General features: G+C 35.6%; 1 protein-coding gene across 9 annotated transcripts in view; it reads left to right on the forward strand.

The window, feature by feature from the left end:
* Positions 1-13825, forward strand: part of DMD (dystrophin) — a 2532480-nt gene that overhangs the window by 1184401 nt on the left and 1334254 nt on the right. For all 9 annotated transcript variants that reach the window (XM_043457704.1, XM_043457699.1, XM_043457698.1 and 6 more), the window contains 2 exons: positions 5007-5141; positions 6749-6898. In XM_043457704.1, the coding sequence (XP_043313639.1) occupies positions 5007-5141; positions 6749-6898 (285 nt within the window). The remainder of the gene's footprint in view (positions 1-5006; positions 5142-6748; positions 6899-13825) is intronic.

A 13825-nucleotide genomic window follows, 5' to 3' on the forward strand; every position in this document is an offset into this window, starting at 1 on the left:
TTTAATGAATTATCCTCTAATTTCTCATCTGTCATGACACTTCTAAAGTTTCCTCTTTGTATTAAAGTTATCAAATTATTTAGCCTATCTTTATTCCTTCTACAGTAGTTTGGAATACATATACTATTGATTTTATTTTAATGGGACCCTTAATTATTATCTTGAATACCTTGATCATAGTATCCACCAATAATAAATATTTCTGTGCACCTCTCTAACAATGATATAGCAGAACCACTAGAATCATTTAACTCTGAATTTACTTCCCATCTTCCATGTTATTGTTGTACCTCATTTATTATCCCCCTAAATTATCAGTGTCATTGCCACTGTGTTGTTGAAATTATTATTTATTTAAATTTGCCACCACTATTTTACCAGTTTCTGTGATACTTTTTCCTTTTTCGTTTATTTCTTTTGCTTCTGCTCTTTCATTGAGTGTGACTAGCAAGTGCTCTCAGATTTTATATAACTAAAAATACCTTTTTGCCCCCTAAGTGTTGAGAAATAGTCTAGCTGAGCATATAATTATGCTTGGGGAGTTATTTTTTACAACAGCGAAAAATGGTATTCTATTTTCTTCTGAAATCTCTTGCTGTCAAGAAATCTGCTGCCAAATCATTATTTCTTTTCAGCTTTCTTTGGTATGTTTTAATTTTCTCTTTGTCTTTGATGCTTTGCAGTTTTAGTCTATTTTTCTATGTATAATTTGCCTTCATTTATACTTTGTCACCCGGCATATTAATAAGAACAGAAAAAATATTTCTCTTTTTGGTGGTTTCCAAAAGTTTTAGAGAGAGATTTTCTTTCTCCCAGCCTCTCCATTCCTTCCCAGGAGAACCTTTATTAGATCTATGAAGAATCTCCCCATCCTGTATTCTGATTCTTGATTTCTCTTTAATATTTTCTGTATTTCTATTATTATTTATTGGGTTCTGGGTAATTTTCTAAAATTTGTCTTCCAGTTCTCAAATTCTCTCTTCAACTGCCTAGGGCATAACTTAATCTTTGATATATAAGTATATTCATCTCTATCTGTATACACATCTATCTGTGTGTGTGTGTGTGTGTGTGTGTGTGTGTGTATTTTTTTTCCAAGGGCCATATTTTCCATTTCTCAAGGTTTTACTTACTCGTTTTGCAAATCTGTCTCTTCTTTTCTACCATCTTCAGCTTTTTTGTAATTATCTGTTTTTTCCTTGAAATGATTTAAATATATTTGGTTGAGAAATCTCAACTTAATGAGTAATAAGCATGAAACAGTTTTGCTTGTCCAATAACTAAAACCAACCAGGTTAAACTCCATTTAAGCCTATAATTGGCTTTTTAAACAGCATTTCATTCTGATACCATCTGTTTTCATTTACTTTTACTTATTAAAATTTAGTCTGATAAATTTTGATCTCATACTTTACTAAAATCTTCCACCAATTTAATCTTGTGGATTCAGTAATTTATACACAGGTGGCAGTGAGAAAAAAAAAATGAGCTTACAGTTCCTTTATCTCAATTTCTGGATAATAATCTTCTAATTTTGGTATATGGGAGGATAAGGAAGGAAAAATGCACCCTTTATCTGATGTTCTTTTCTTGGCTGGGTGCAATTGCTATTAACATTTTGTTAATACCCACACACATCTGTGATGATGTGTCTGTTTTCACCAGACTCTGTAGGGTATCACTACTGATCTGGCTTGTTCTCTATAGTCGTGTTCTGATGGAGAGACCAGTTGGCCTTATGCATATGAACTGTGAACCTGAAAAAATATTTCTTGAGCATACATGATAACCTTGGAGACTTCAACAGGAATTTCAGGTTGACTCTTGCCAGTAGCATTATAACACAGTGAAAATTAAACCCTTTTTACTCAGGCTTTGTGATATCCTGGAGTCTTACCCACCACCTCCCAAACCAGCCTGTGGGCACTGGCAGGTCCCATATTGCATAATGCTTAGGAATGAGGAACGTGAAAGAGTTGTCTTTGATTCCTTTTCGTCCATACCAGCAGTTCAATAGGGCATACATGTCAGCCATTCCCTTCTGAATATTCACACGCACTTTTATATCTTGTAAAGGAAAGGGACCAGATGAGTTTCATCTAAACATCCTCATAAAAAGGCAAAAAAGAATTGCCTAACTTTTCAAATTCATCTCTTTTTTTGTTCCCCCAGTTCCTTCCCATTAGTCCTCTCTCTCTCTAATGAGAGCTTGTAGAAACATCTAGCAAAAGTTTTGCGAACATGGAATGTTAAGTATGAATTCTGGTTGTTAGTCTCAAGAAAAGTAGATCCTACTGGCAAATTTTATCACCAAGCTAAACTTATTAAATATAAAATTCGTTGAATGAATCTATTGTCTCTTATCACAATGGATGGATTCTACTATTTGTTACAACTATTAACTCCCTCTAAAATAGTGAGTTTTATCATGTGATTTGTAATTTTGTGTTTGTGAGCTCATCTATAGTAGGAATTGTAGTTTACTGGAAGTCCCTTCTGTGCTAGGCTATTGGAGAATCCTTAAGAGTCTTCTGTTTGTCTCTACCACAGTCTGAGAGATGTTATGTTCTATCCTCATGCGTGATATAAACTTAGGTTTCACTTTCTTACGTGTGAATACTTATTTTCCAATCAAAATCCAAAGGATTCTCAGCTTTCTTGCTAATTTCTTACACTCCAATGTATGGGGAATTTTTAGTTCTTCTTTCCAGGATAGGTGACACCCAGCTTTATGCTTTTTATCTCCCTGGAATGCATGACAGCAGTACCGCTTTTCCCATAGCAAATTTGTTTTGAATACCCCAGTTCTTATGTTCTGATATGGCGGTATTTTTGTTAATCTTAGTTTCCCAATTTTTACTGTTTATACTACCTAGGGACTTTTCATATTTCTTTTATAAATCAGCTATGAATTTGAAATACATTTTAAATACTGTTTCTAGAGGAGCTTGGTGGGCTACAGTCCATGGGCTCCCAGAGTCGGACACAAGGGAAGCAAGTTAGCACACATGCATGATTTTAATATGACCAAAGCAGGTTGTGGGAAGGGATTACCAAATCAGCTCCATTTACCATTTTTCCCCCAATTATTTTTATTAGTTGGAGGCTAATTACTTTACAATATTGTAGTGGTTTTTGTCGTACATTGACATGAATCAGCATTTACCATTTTTAATGGAAGTCTCTTTTTCCTCTTGTACTTTCTTCAAAGCCACTTTGAATTTGGTGATTTCAAAGTAATGTTAAGTTCCAAACTGTTAAGCTTAACAATTATTCTAAGTGGCTTTTAGCTCCAATTCAGGCTGCAAGACTATATTTTATTTTGCAGAGGTGACCTGTAAAGTCAGTACATTCAGCTTCTCCAGCTGTGTCCTTCAGATGCATTCAGGATACAAGAGGCCATCTATCCTGATGGTTAAATCAGCAAGGTAGTTCATTACCTCAATCTGCAACAAAGTTAATAAGACATATTCCCAATTGCATCTCCTTATCTTCAAAGCTCTAAAGTACACTTGGGTATTTAAGGGGATATTTATATTTTCCCACTGGGATATTTGCCCAGAAGGAAGACAGCCTGTAGTCCAGCAGGAGCTGGAAATGACCCAGATTTAAGATTTCTATCACTTTTTAAAGCAAAATACTTAATTTCACTTTCTGTGATAAAGTGTACATGAATTACCAGGCAAGAATTAGTAGGCTGACAGAACAGGTTAGACTGATCCTTTTCATCAGTTACAGAGAGACAGTGTTCATCATTTGCAAGAGCTGTGAGAAAAAGTGAAAATATGGGAAATCTGATAGAATTTTTAGTTTCTCTTAAGATAAAATGTCCTTCCAACGCTTTGTTTTTGGGGATGGCAAAGGGGTAGCAGGGCAGGTGGTCGTGATTGCAGTGGTAGATTTATACATTTGCCCAGTATTTACAATATCAAGGCTAATGGAAAATAACTGTTAAAATATTCTTTTTCTCTAGTGCATCTTCCTACTTTTTACCAGCAGACATAACCTTAATCCAGAAAATGGTCTTTATTATTTATCTGCTTAAAACAGGTTTTATCACACACATGTGGATGCCTCAACAATATACTACTCAAATTTGCTTGTTTTGAGGGTTATAGAAAGTGGTAACCTATAATATATTGTTTACTAGGACTTACTCGTTTTGCCCAACATTTTTGTGTCTGGGCCTCATCCATAAGGTTCTCCTTGAAGTTTTCATTTTCACTTCTATATTCTCTGTGTAAGTATGATACGGTATATGTATACATTCTTTTGTTACTGGACATTAAGGCTCTTTTCCTTATTTTTAAATTTTGGTTATTACAAAAAGTACTGAAGTGGGTGTTCTTGTAATTGTCTTTGTTCTTCATGCAAACCAGTTTTTCTGAAGATCTGTATCAAAAAGTGGAGTTGTTGAATTGCTAAGTATGTGAATATTTACCTTACTGGGAATGAAAAATTGTTTTCCAAAATGGCGATTCTACTATACACACCCACCAGCAATAAATCCAAATTTGTGTTTGCATTTTTATTTAGACTATATCTTCTTAGTACTATGGAAGAAATTATAACATATAATGTTAAAAAAGACAATATAGTTAAATCCGTACTTTTAACTATCTAGGTGTTTATATGTGATAAAGTTTAGAGGTCATAGAAAAGTGGTAGTAGCTGATGTGTTGTGATGCTAGGTTTATATGTGCAATTTTATGCATACTCCTATTTTTGTATTTCCCAGGCTGTAATGTTGATTATTTTTTATTTAAAAAAAGTAAATCACTGAATCTTGAATTTATTCATGTAATAAAATTTTTCCTTAATGATTTGTAATTATAAATGTATTAGATGCTCAAAATGACTAGCTGCATTTTCAGTGATCTATTGCAAAGGAGAGATGAAAGGTGTAAAATGTGTTATTTTTAGAAGTTTTAAAAATGGAAATACCAGAGTCGCACATTCACTTTGCTATCAAAATATTTCATCCATGATATTCATTTCTTTCACAGGAAGTTTGGGCATGTTGGCATGAGTTATTGTCATACTTGGAAAAGGCAAATAAGTGGCTAAATGAAGTAGAATTGAAACTTAAGACTACTGAAAATATTCCTGGTGGAGCTGAGGAAATCTCCGAGGTGCTCAATGTAAGTAGTGAATTAATATAATTATGATAATTGATATGTCTCATTGAAAGATGTCAGGAACCAAATAGGAAATGAACTCAAAGAAAACCACACAAAGATTAGAGGTGCTATGCCTTCCCCAGCCCTAGCACTTGGGATGACACTTTTGATTCCATTATGAAACATCCAGTCTAAAGGCTTTAAAGAGAATTTAAATGACCTCTTACAAAGGACATTTGCCTTTTGCTATATCACTAAGTTCTATGTTGACATTTTGTTTTACCTACTTAAATCTACTACAGACCTGCAGATACAGTTTGAGCACAAGTTTGCTCCATTGGAATAGAGCTAAACAGGATGATAATGTAAAACATTATTTCCAGTTTAACAGCTACCATCACTGAATTGGAGCATATTTTTACATTATTTAAAAATCATAAATTTATTACTGCCAGGATGTTTCAAGGTATGAAATAGGCATGCTTTGTTATTGGAAATATATCTTTATAATGTTCATACCTTTTAGTTACCTATAGAATTTTAGTACATTTTCAGATTTTCCTTTGGAGATCTTTAAGAAGTAAAATTTAAAGGAGTTTGCATGTATAAACTTTGACTTATGTGAATTTCTGACAGTCATTCATGTCCTATCCATTTTATTGAGCTTTTGGATAATTCTTTATATATAATGAATATGTAGTTTTAGTCTATTAATACATACTATGTATAGAGCCATTTGTAGTTCAGCCCCTTTGTAAACCCACTAAAACAAGGTACATAAATAAATCACAATGTTAAGAAAATGTAAAATATTTTTGACTGAATAGAATTGGGATCCTAGGACATTGCAGCATAAACCTGGGCATGATTATATGCAACTTCATTTTCTCAAGAGAACTGTAAAACTTTGAGGTATCAAAGAACAATGAGACAGGCCCAGGTCTCAAACAGACTATAAACAGACTTTGTCCCTGTCTTATTCAGAGGTGTTCAGTGACCAAGCATTCATTGTGAAGCATCTTCCAAAAAAGATGAGACAAAATGGCAAACTTATACATTAGTAAAAGAATCACGGCCAGAACAAAGGATGTGATCATGCACTTATCATACTAAATCAACAGATAGAAGCACCTCATCCTTGTTCTTATTGCCTCCCAGTCCAAAGATGGCTGTGTTACCTCTAAGCCATGTATGTGAAAGCGTGTGAAGGGCAAAGGGATTTCTTCAAAAGATACTGTGACTTTTTTTAATGTGGGAAGGGAAACTCTGCTCTTGAATGTCTACATTGTCAGAATCATGTCACTTGGCCATCACTAGCTATGAGAGAAGTTGGGAAATTGAGTGTCTTATCCCCCAGGTTTTAGAGTAGAGTTTCAGAGAAGAAGGTGGCCATGAATCACTTCTTATGTACCCCATTCCATAGTTCTGCCACAAGCCCGAGAAAATTCACATGGAGCAGAATCATTGTTTTAAAGTAACAATGATCTTTCAGGTTTGTTATCCCAGTTGAATATTGGTTTAGGTTGCTTATAACTTAATTATATGTAAATCAGAAGATACTGAGCATTTTGGATTAATTCAGTGGATTTAGAAAAAGAGATGTAGTAATTATTGCAAATTTATTTCAGTCACTTGAAAATTTGATGCAACATTCAGAGGATAACCCGAATCAGATTCGCATATTGGCACAGACCCTAACAGATGGCGGAGTCATGGATGAACTGATCAATGAAGAACTCGAGACATTTAATTCTCGTTGGAGAGAACTACATGAAGAGGTATGGTGGGCGAAGTGAAAAATATCTCTTTAAATTAATTTGCATAAATGTCTAGCAAATACCTTTATGCCTCTTAGGCAAAATGAGGAATACTTGATTTATTTATTTTTTGGGGGGAATACTTTAAATATTAGTTCAGCTTCCAGGTTGTAGAAACTTTTAAATGCTAGACATGGCTGAAATAGTTACATGTCTGTTATATCATCTTATCTTACAAAACCTTTATAAACTATGGATTTTAATAGGAATCCTGAAAGAGACCAAGTAAAGTAACATGCTCAGATCTTCAAATGAGTGAATAGTTAATCTAGTGTTCAAAATCAGATCTTATCTGACCACAGTTCTTTTCCCCTCTGCAAGATTAACCAATATGTGTAGGCATCATAACCCATCTCTTTCTCTCTCGCTCTTCAAACATGTGCACACGTTTGTTACGTCCATATGTAATCTGTTAATAATACAGGTGATTTTATTAGTGCCCAAGATACTGGATATTGTTTATTCTTCCCAAATAATATGAGTTTTTATTTATATATGACCGAGGAATTTTCATATTTAAAATTAATGCACATGGTATGAGTTTTTCCAAATCAAAATTGAAAAAATAATAACATATTTCTCTGAATCAAACAATGTTTTGCATACACTCTCCTAAACCAGGAATGGATTATTTATCAAGAAGGAAAAAAACACCTCATAATGAGGTTTAGTTCCATATCCAATTGCTAAGTGCATTTAGAATGTGTGTGACACTGTTTGATGGTTTGATAATAAGAGAAATTTCCTCTGTTTCACTACTTATAGACACACTGATTAATTAAGCAAAAGTGTATTGATTGTTTAGTGTGTTCTAAGATATAAAAACAAAAGAATATCCTTATAGGATGCAAAATGTTGCATTAAAAGTGATTACAGGGGATTAGAGGACATAGAAAAGGACACAGATATGTGTGGGTCAGCATTGGAAGGCATTTGGGGTAGCTTTCCTAGAAAAAGGTTGGTTGTAAACTACATTTTTTTTTAATTAGAGTAGGAGACAGCCAAATAGGCAGTTGTAGGAGGGCGATGACAGACAGGTGGCCACCAGCACATACAGAAAATCGGAAATATTTGGTTGTTCTAGAACACACAATGCAAATGGGGTTGTGGCTGAAGGTGAGCCTGAACAAGAAGGCATCAGTGAAACTGCTCAGGGAGATCTATGCTTCACAAAAAGTCTGGTCTACAGCCATGCACTTAACCATGCACCGAGGGAACCGCTGAAGGGTTTAATATACGAGAGGGAAGGAGAAGAGAGGTGCCATCCTCATATTATGTTACGTCGAGAGTGAAGTGGAGGTTAAGAGATGGGGAGACCATAGGCAGAGAGAGAGATCAAGTAAGAAGTGATATTTTAGCTCAGTTGAAGGCAAGGCCACCGATGGTGACAAGTAGAAAGAAAATGCAAAATCCAGGAGAATAGCTCGGTTTCTTCTGACTTAGGTGATGGAGTATATGGTGTTTTTCAGAAACAACTTTGAGGAAGTAAGGAAAAAAACTAGTTTGAAGGTGAAAGATCATATGTCATTTTTTTTGCCCCCATTGAGCCAAGTATGCACGCTTCAGTTTGATAGTAACAAGAGGCAACCCCTGAGTTGAGACCTTAGGTGCTGGTAGTTTATTTGGGAGGTGATACCAAGAAAGGCAAGTGAGCACATGGGGAGAGTGGAGAATGAAAGTTTGGAAGGCTGATATAGGATGCTTTTATGAGTGAGTTTCCACTGTGAGTTACTGGGTCAGTCCCACTGGGAGCATTAAAGAAATCAGGTAGCACACCAGTGTCTCAGAGCACACAGAATTGCCCCACTGGGCTAATGGAAACTGGAGCATTTATTCACCCATTTTCCTCCCTTTGTGTTGGAGGGTTGCCCTTGGGTGCATAAAATCCCAGTACTCCTCGGCTGCCTAGAGCCATAAAATTGAGAAATGCAGGAGTTTAAGGTGGGAATCTAGCAGTGTGTGCACGTACTGGTCACCAGATCTTCAGGTGAACTCAGAGATCTGAGGTTAGCGTGTTATGTGGCAGAAGAGCAAAAAAAATCTGTTGCAGTACTTATGGAGTACCCAGGTGGGGATTTTCCCTAATCCTGTAAAAGAGATTCACAGTACTGAAGTTAAAGAGAGTGATTCAAAGAAGTTACAAAGATGGGGAATTTTTCAGGCTATATACTGAAAAAACTATAGAGTTCAGGAGATCACCCCAGATAAGCCAAGATTTTTAAAAAATGCATAGGATTTTGGAGTTAAATTCCACATCAAATTTTTAGCCAAGGAAACAGTGTTTACAAAGAAAAAAGAAGCAATGATCAAAGAGTTAAGAGGAGACACAAGTTAAAACCGGGTGTCTCATGTGTTTGTCAGCCATTTGTATGTCTTCTTTGGAGAAATGTCGATTTAGGTCTTCCCCCATTTTTTGATTGGATAGTTTGTTTTCTGGTATTGAGCTTCATGAGATGTCTATATGTTTTAGAGATTTATCTTTTGTCATTTGTTTGATTTTCAAATGTTTTCTTCCATTCTGAGGGTTGTCTTTTTGCCTTGTTTATGGTTTCCCTTGATGTGCCATAGCTTTTAAGTTTAATTAGGTTTCATTTGTTAATACTTGTTTTATTTTCATTACTCTAGGAATAGCTCAAAAAGATTCTGCCGCAATTTATGTGAAAGTGTTTACCTATGTTTTCCTTTAAGCATTTTATAGTGTCTGGCCTTACATTCAGGTCTTTAATCCATTTTGAGTTAATTTTTATGTATGGTATTAGGGAGTATTCTCTGAATCTTTAAAAGCCGTAATTTTCCTTTTTTTTTTGGCTAAAAAAAGGCAGTTTTTTTTTCTGTTAATAAACAAAGTGCTCTTTCATTTGAAGATGAGCTGTAGCCCATTTTCTTCCAATTAAAATGCCTATGTCAGAGGTTTGTGGTGCTTTTTTTTTATTGCCTACCTAGTGTTTCTTAGAACTGCAATTATGCAGAGCAAAGGTAATATTCAGTTGCCTGTTAAATCCATCAAACAGCCAGAGTTTTTATTGCCTATGAATATTTAAAAGAAATATGCTAGATCCTATTCCTAATTTCAGAGTGTGACTTTGCATTCAAATAAGTCATAAATTATCTCCATTCCTTGAAAAGGCATCTTTCACTCTTCATAATCATATGGCACTACATTTTCTACTCACAGTAATGATTTAAGAAATGGTTAGCAAACCAGGAGACAGTTCCAAAAATGGTACCAAGTAATCCAATTTTTCCCATTTATTACAGGGTAACCAAGCTACAGAAGATGTGTTATCAATATAGTAAAATGATAATAGCAGTAGTAGGATAATTGTTACAAAGACTCAGGCACTTCTTCAAGTGCCTGACATGCATTTTCTCACGTGTTATCTCAATAGCCTATGTTATAAAGTCTTCTACATTCACATTTTATAGAAATGGAAAGGGTATCAAAGACTACCACACTATTATGCTTAGACCCAACTCTCTACTCTTGGAGCCCAGACACGTGGCTGGTTGACCATACTACCTTCAATCTCAGTGACCTTTTCCTTATATTAAAAATAAAAGCTGCTTGGTAAGAAGTAATACTGCAAATAACTGGTTTCCTAATTTCTTAGGAAATCTTACAGTATGAGTTTAAAAATATTAGGGATGATGAATTTAAAAATATCTTAGAGTATTAAATATTAAAAGCAAACATATTCAGAAGTCCAAAGCCTTCACCAGTTCTCTTGATTAGTGATTATTTCATCATTCTTATATATTGTTAACATCTCCATTTCTCATCTTCTCAAAGTCATCTATAAGTTTTTTCACCTATCATTAAATAGCAGACACTAAAAGAGAAGAAGCAAAATTGAAATTGGTTGTCTCTGCTTTAGTAGTAATGCTGAAGATAGACAGCATGAGGGTCTCATTAATTGCTCCAGTAATTATGGCTTTGAATTGGCCACTCAGTGTCATATCTTCCTTAGCAAAAATAGAGAAGAATAAGTAAATATTGATTGAAGGAAAACTATAAAGTAACCCAGGCGAGTAAGTGACTCTATATTAGTCATGAGGTCAAAATTATTATTGGAAAGCCATTTGTCTAATAAAAGAATGTGCTTTATGATTTTGTCAATATGTTTACTTCTGAGAAAATATCAATATATAATAATATAAATAGTAAAAGTCACCATTTATTGAGGGCATGTTTATGTCAGTCCTTGTGGTGTGCAGTTATGAATGGTATTAAACTTAATCCCCACATTATATTTTTATGAGGTAGATTTGATTAACTCCATATGCATTGAGAAAAGACTGACTTCCATTCCCAAGGATGAGGCAGATTCAGTTTTCTAAAATGCCCTCTGCAAAACATTAAGATGCTGGAAAATTTCCAATAACTATACTTTTAAATGTTTTCTCTCTTGCTGGGAAGTATAAGTAAACCTTTAAAGGCCAGGACAGAAAAATAAAAACATCAGATGAAACTAGTCCTAGTAGCACAACTATGTGCACTGACCCTTGCATTGCCTCAGTGCTGTAAGCTAAAACTAGACACCCAGATTTTGGTCAATTTAAGCCATTTGATACAGTAGAAATCAGAGCTTCAGGCTCAAGCAAATGGAGAGGAGGTGAACAGAGATTCTGTGTAAAACTTAGGTTATATCTTCAGTAAAATGAAAGATAGTGGTATTCTGTCTGGAAGAAGTCCCAATGTAAAAATATGTCTGTTTCTCCCTCCACTCTAAGTATAAAATTAATAGTAAGAATAATTATAATCATCTCATCTGAAAATGTGTAACCATAGTCCTGTTCTTGTGAGGATCACTTATTTGAATGTTTATTACCAGTAACAATCAACATATCTCCAAGCAAGAGCTTTAGTTAAAAGCTGCTGCAGGTTTGGACCTAACAGAAGCAGAAGATATTAAGAAGAGGTGGCAAGAATACACAGAAGAACTATACAAAAATGATCTTGATGACCCAGATAACCATGATGCTGTGATCACTCACCTAGAGTCAGATATTCTGGAATGTGAAGCCAGGTGGGCCTTAGGAAACATCACTATGAACAAAGCTAGTGGGAGTGATAGAATTCCAGCTGAGCTATTACAAATCCTGAAAGAAGATTCTGTGAAAGTGCTGCACTCCATATGCCAGCAAAGTTGGAAAACTCAGCAGTGGCCACAGGACTGGAAAAGGTCAGTTTTCATTCCAATCCCAAAGAAAGGCAATGCCAAAGAATGTTCAAACTACCGCACAATTGCATTCATCTCACATGCTAGCAAAGTAATGCTCAAAATTCTCCAATCTAGGCTTCAACAGTACATGAACTGAGAACTCCCAATGTTCAAACTGGATCTAGAAAAGGCAGAGATACCAGAGATCAAATTACCAACATCTGTTGGATCATAGAAAAAGCAAGAGAATTCCAGAAAAACATATATTTCTGCTTTATTGACTACCCAAAAGCCTTTGACTATGTGGAAGATAACAAACTGTGGAAAATTCTTCAAGTGATGGCAATACCAGACCATCTTACCCATCTCCTGAGAAATCTGTATGCTGGTCAAGGAGCAACAGTTAGAACTGGACATGGAACAATGGACTGCTTCCAAATTGGGAAAGTAGTACGTCCAGGCTACATATTGTCACCCTGCTTATTTAACTTATATGCAGAGTAAATCATGTGAAATGCTGGACTGCATAAAGCACAAGCTGGAACAGAGATTACCAGGAGAAATACCAGTAACCTCAGATATGCAGATGACACCACCCTTATGGCAGAAAGCAAAGAAAACTAAAGAGCCTCTTGATGAAAGAGGAGAGTGAAAAAGCTGGCCTAAAAGTCAACATTCAAAAAACTAAGATCTTGGCATCCAGTCCCATCATTTCATGGCAAACAGATGGGGAAACAATGGAAGCAGTGACAGACTTTATTTGCTTAGGCTCCAAAATCATTGCAGATGGTGATTGCAGCCAGGAAATTAAAAGACACTTGCTCCTTGGAAGGAAAGCTATGACGAGCCTAGACAGCATATTAAAAAGCAGAGACATTACTTTGCCAACAAAGGTCTGTCTAGTCAAAGCTACGGTTTTTCCAGTAGTCCTGTATGGATGTGAGAATTAGACTATAAAGTAAGCTCAGCACTGAAGAATTGATGCTTTTGAACTGTGGTGTTGGAGAAGACTCTTGCAAGTCTCTTTGACTGCAAGGAGATTAAACCAAGCTATCCTAAAGGAAATAAGTGCTGAATATTCATTGGAAGGACTGATGCTGAAGCTGAAGCTCCAATACTTTGTCCACCTGATGCGAAGAATTGACTCATTGGAAAAGACCCTGATGCTGCGAAAGGTTGAAGGCAGGAGGAGAAGGGGATAAAAGAGGATGAGATGGTTGAATGGCATCACCAACTCGATGGACATGAGTTTGAGCAAGCTCTGGGGGTTGGTGATGGACAGGGAAACCTGGTGTGCTGCAGTCCATAGGGTCACGAAGAGTCAGACACGACTGAGGGAGTGATCTGACTGAGCCGCAGGTTGGCAGCGCCCTTGCACTCAGTTCAGCCTCTCTGTCATGTCTGACTCTTTGCGACCCTCACACTAGTGAGAAGCAAATGAAAATTCTTAGAAAGAAACATGCCTTAGTAGTCTCATATATGAAATTTTGTGAAATTTGAGCTCACGATGAGCTCAAAGCATAAGAAAACAAGCCACCATGAAGCAAAGTCATCACAATACAACACAGAGTGAATTTAGGCTACATCCTATACAATTTCAGGTATTAGAATTGCCAAATGATGAGTACAAAATAAGTAGGTGAAATATTAAATAAATAAATGATAGAATTGAATGAAGAAATAAGACACTAAAAGTTGATAGGAAAGATTTTGAAAAAGATTAAAA

This window comes from Cervus canadensis, chromosome X, assembly GCF_019320065.1.
Source record: "Cervus canadensis isolate Bull #8, Minnesota chromosome X, ASM1932006v1, whole genome shotgun sequence".
Taxonomy (NCBI): Eukaryota; Metazoa; Chordata; class Mammalia; order Artiodactyla; family Cervidae; genus Cervus; species Cervus canadensis.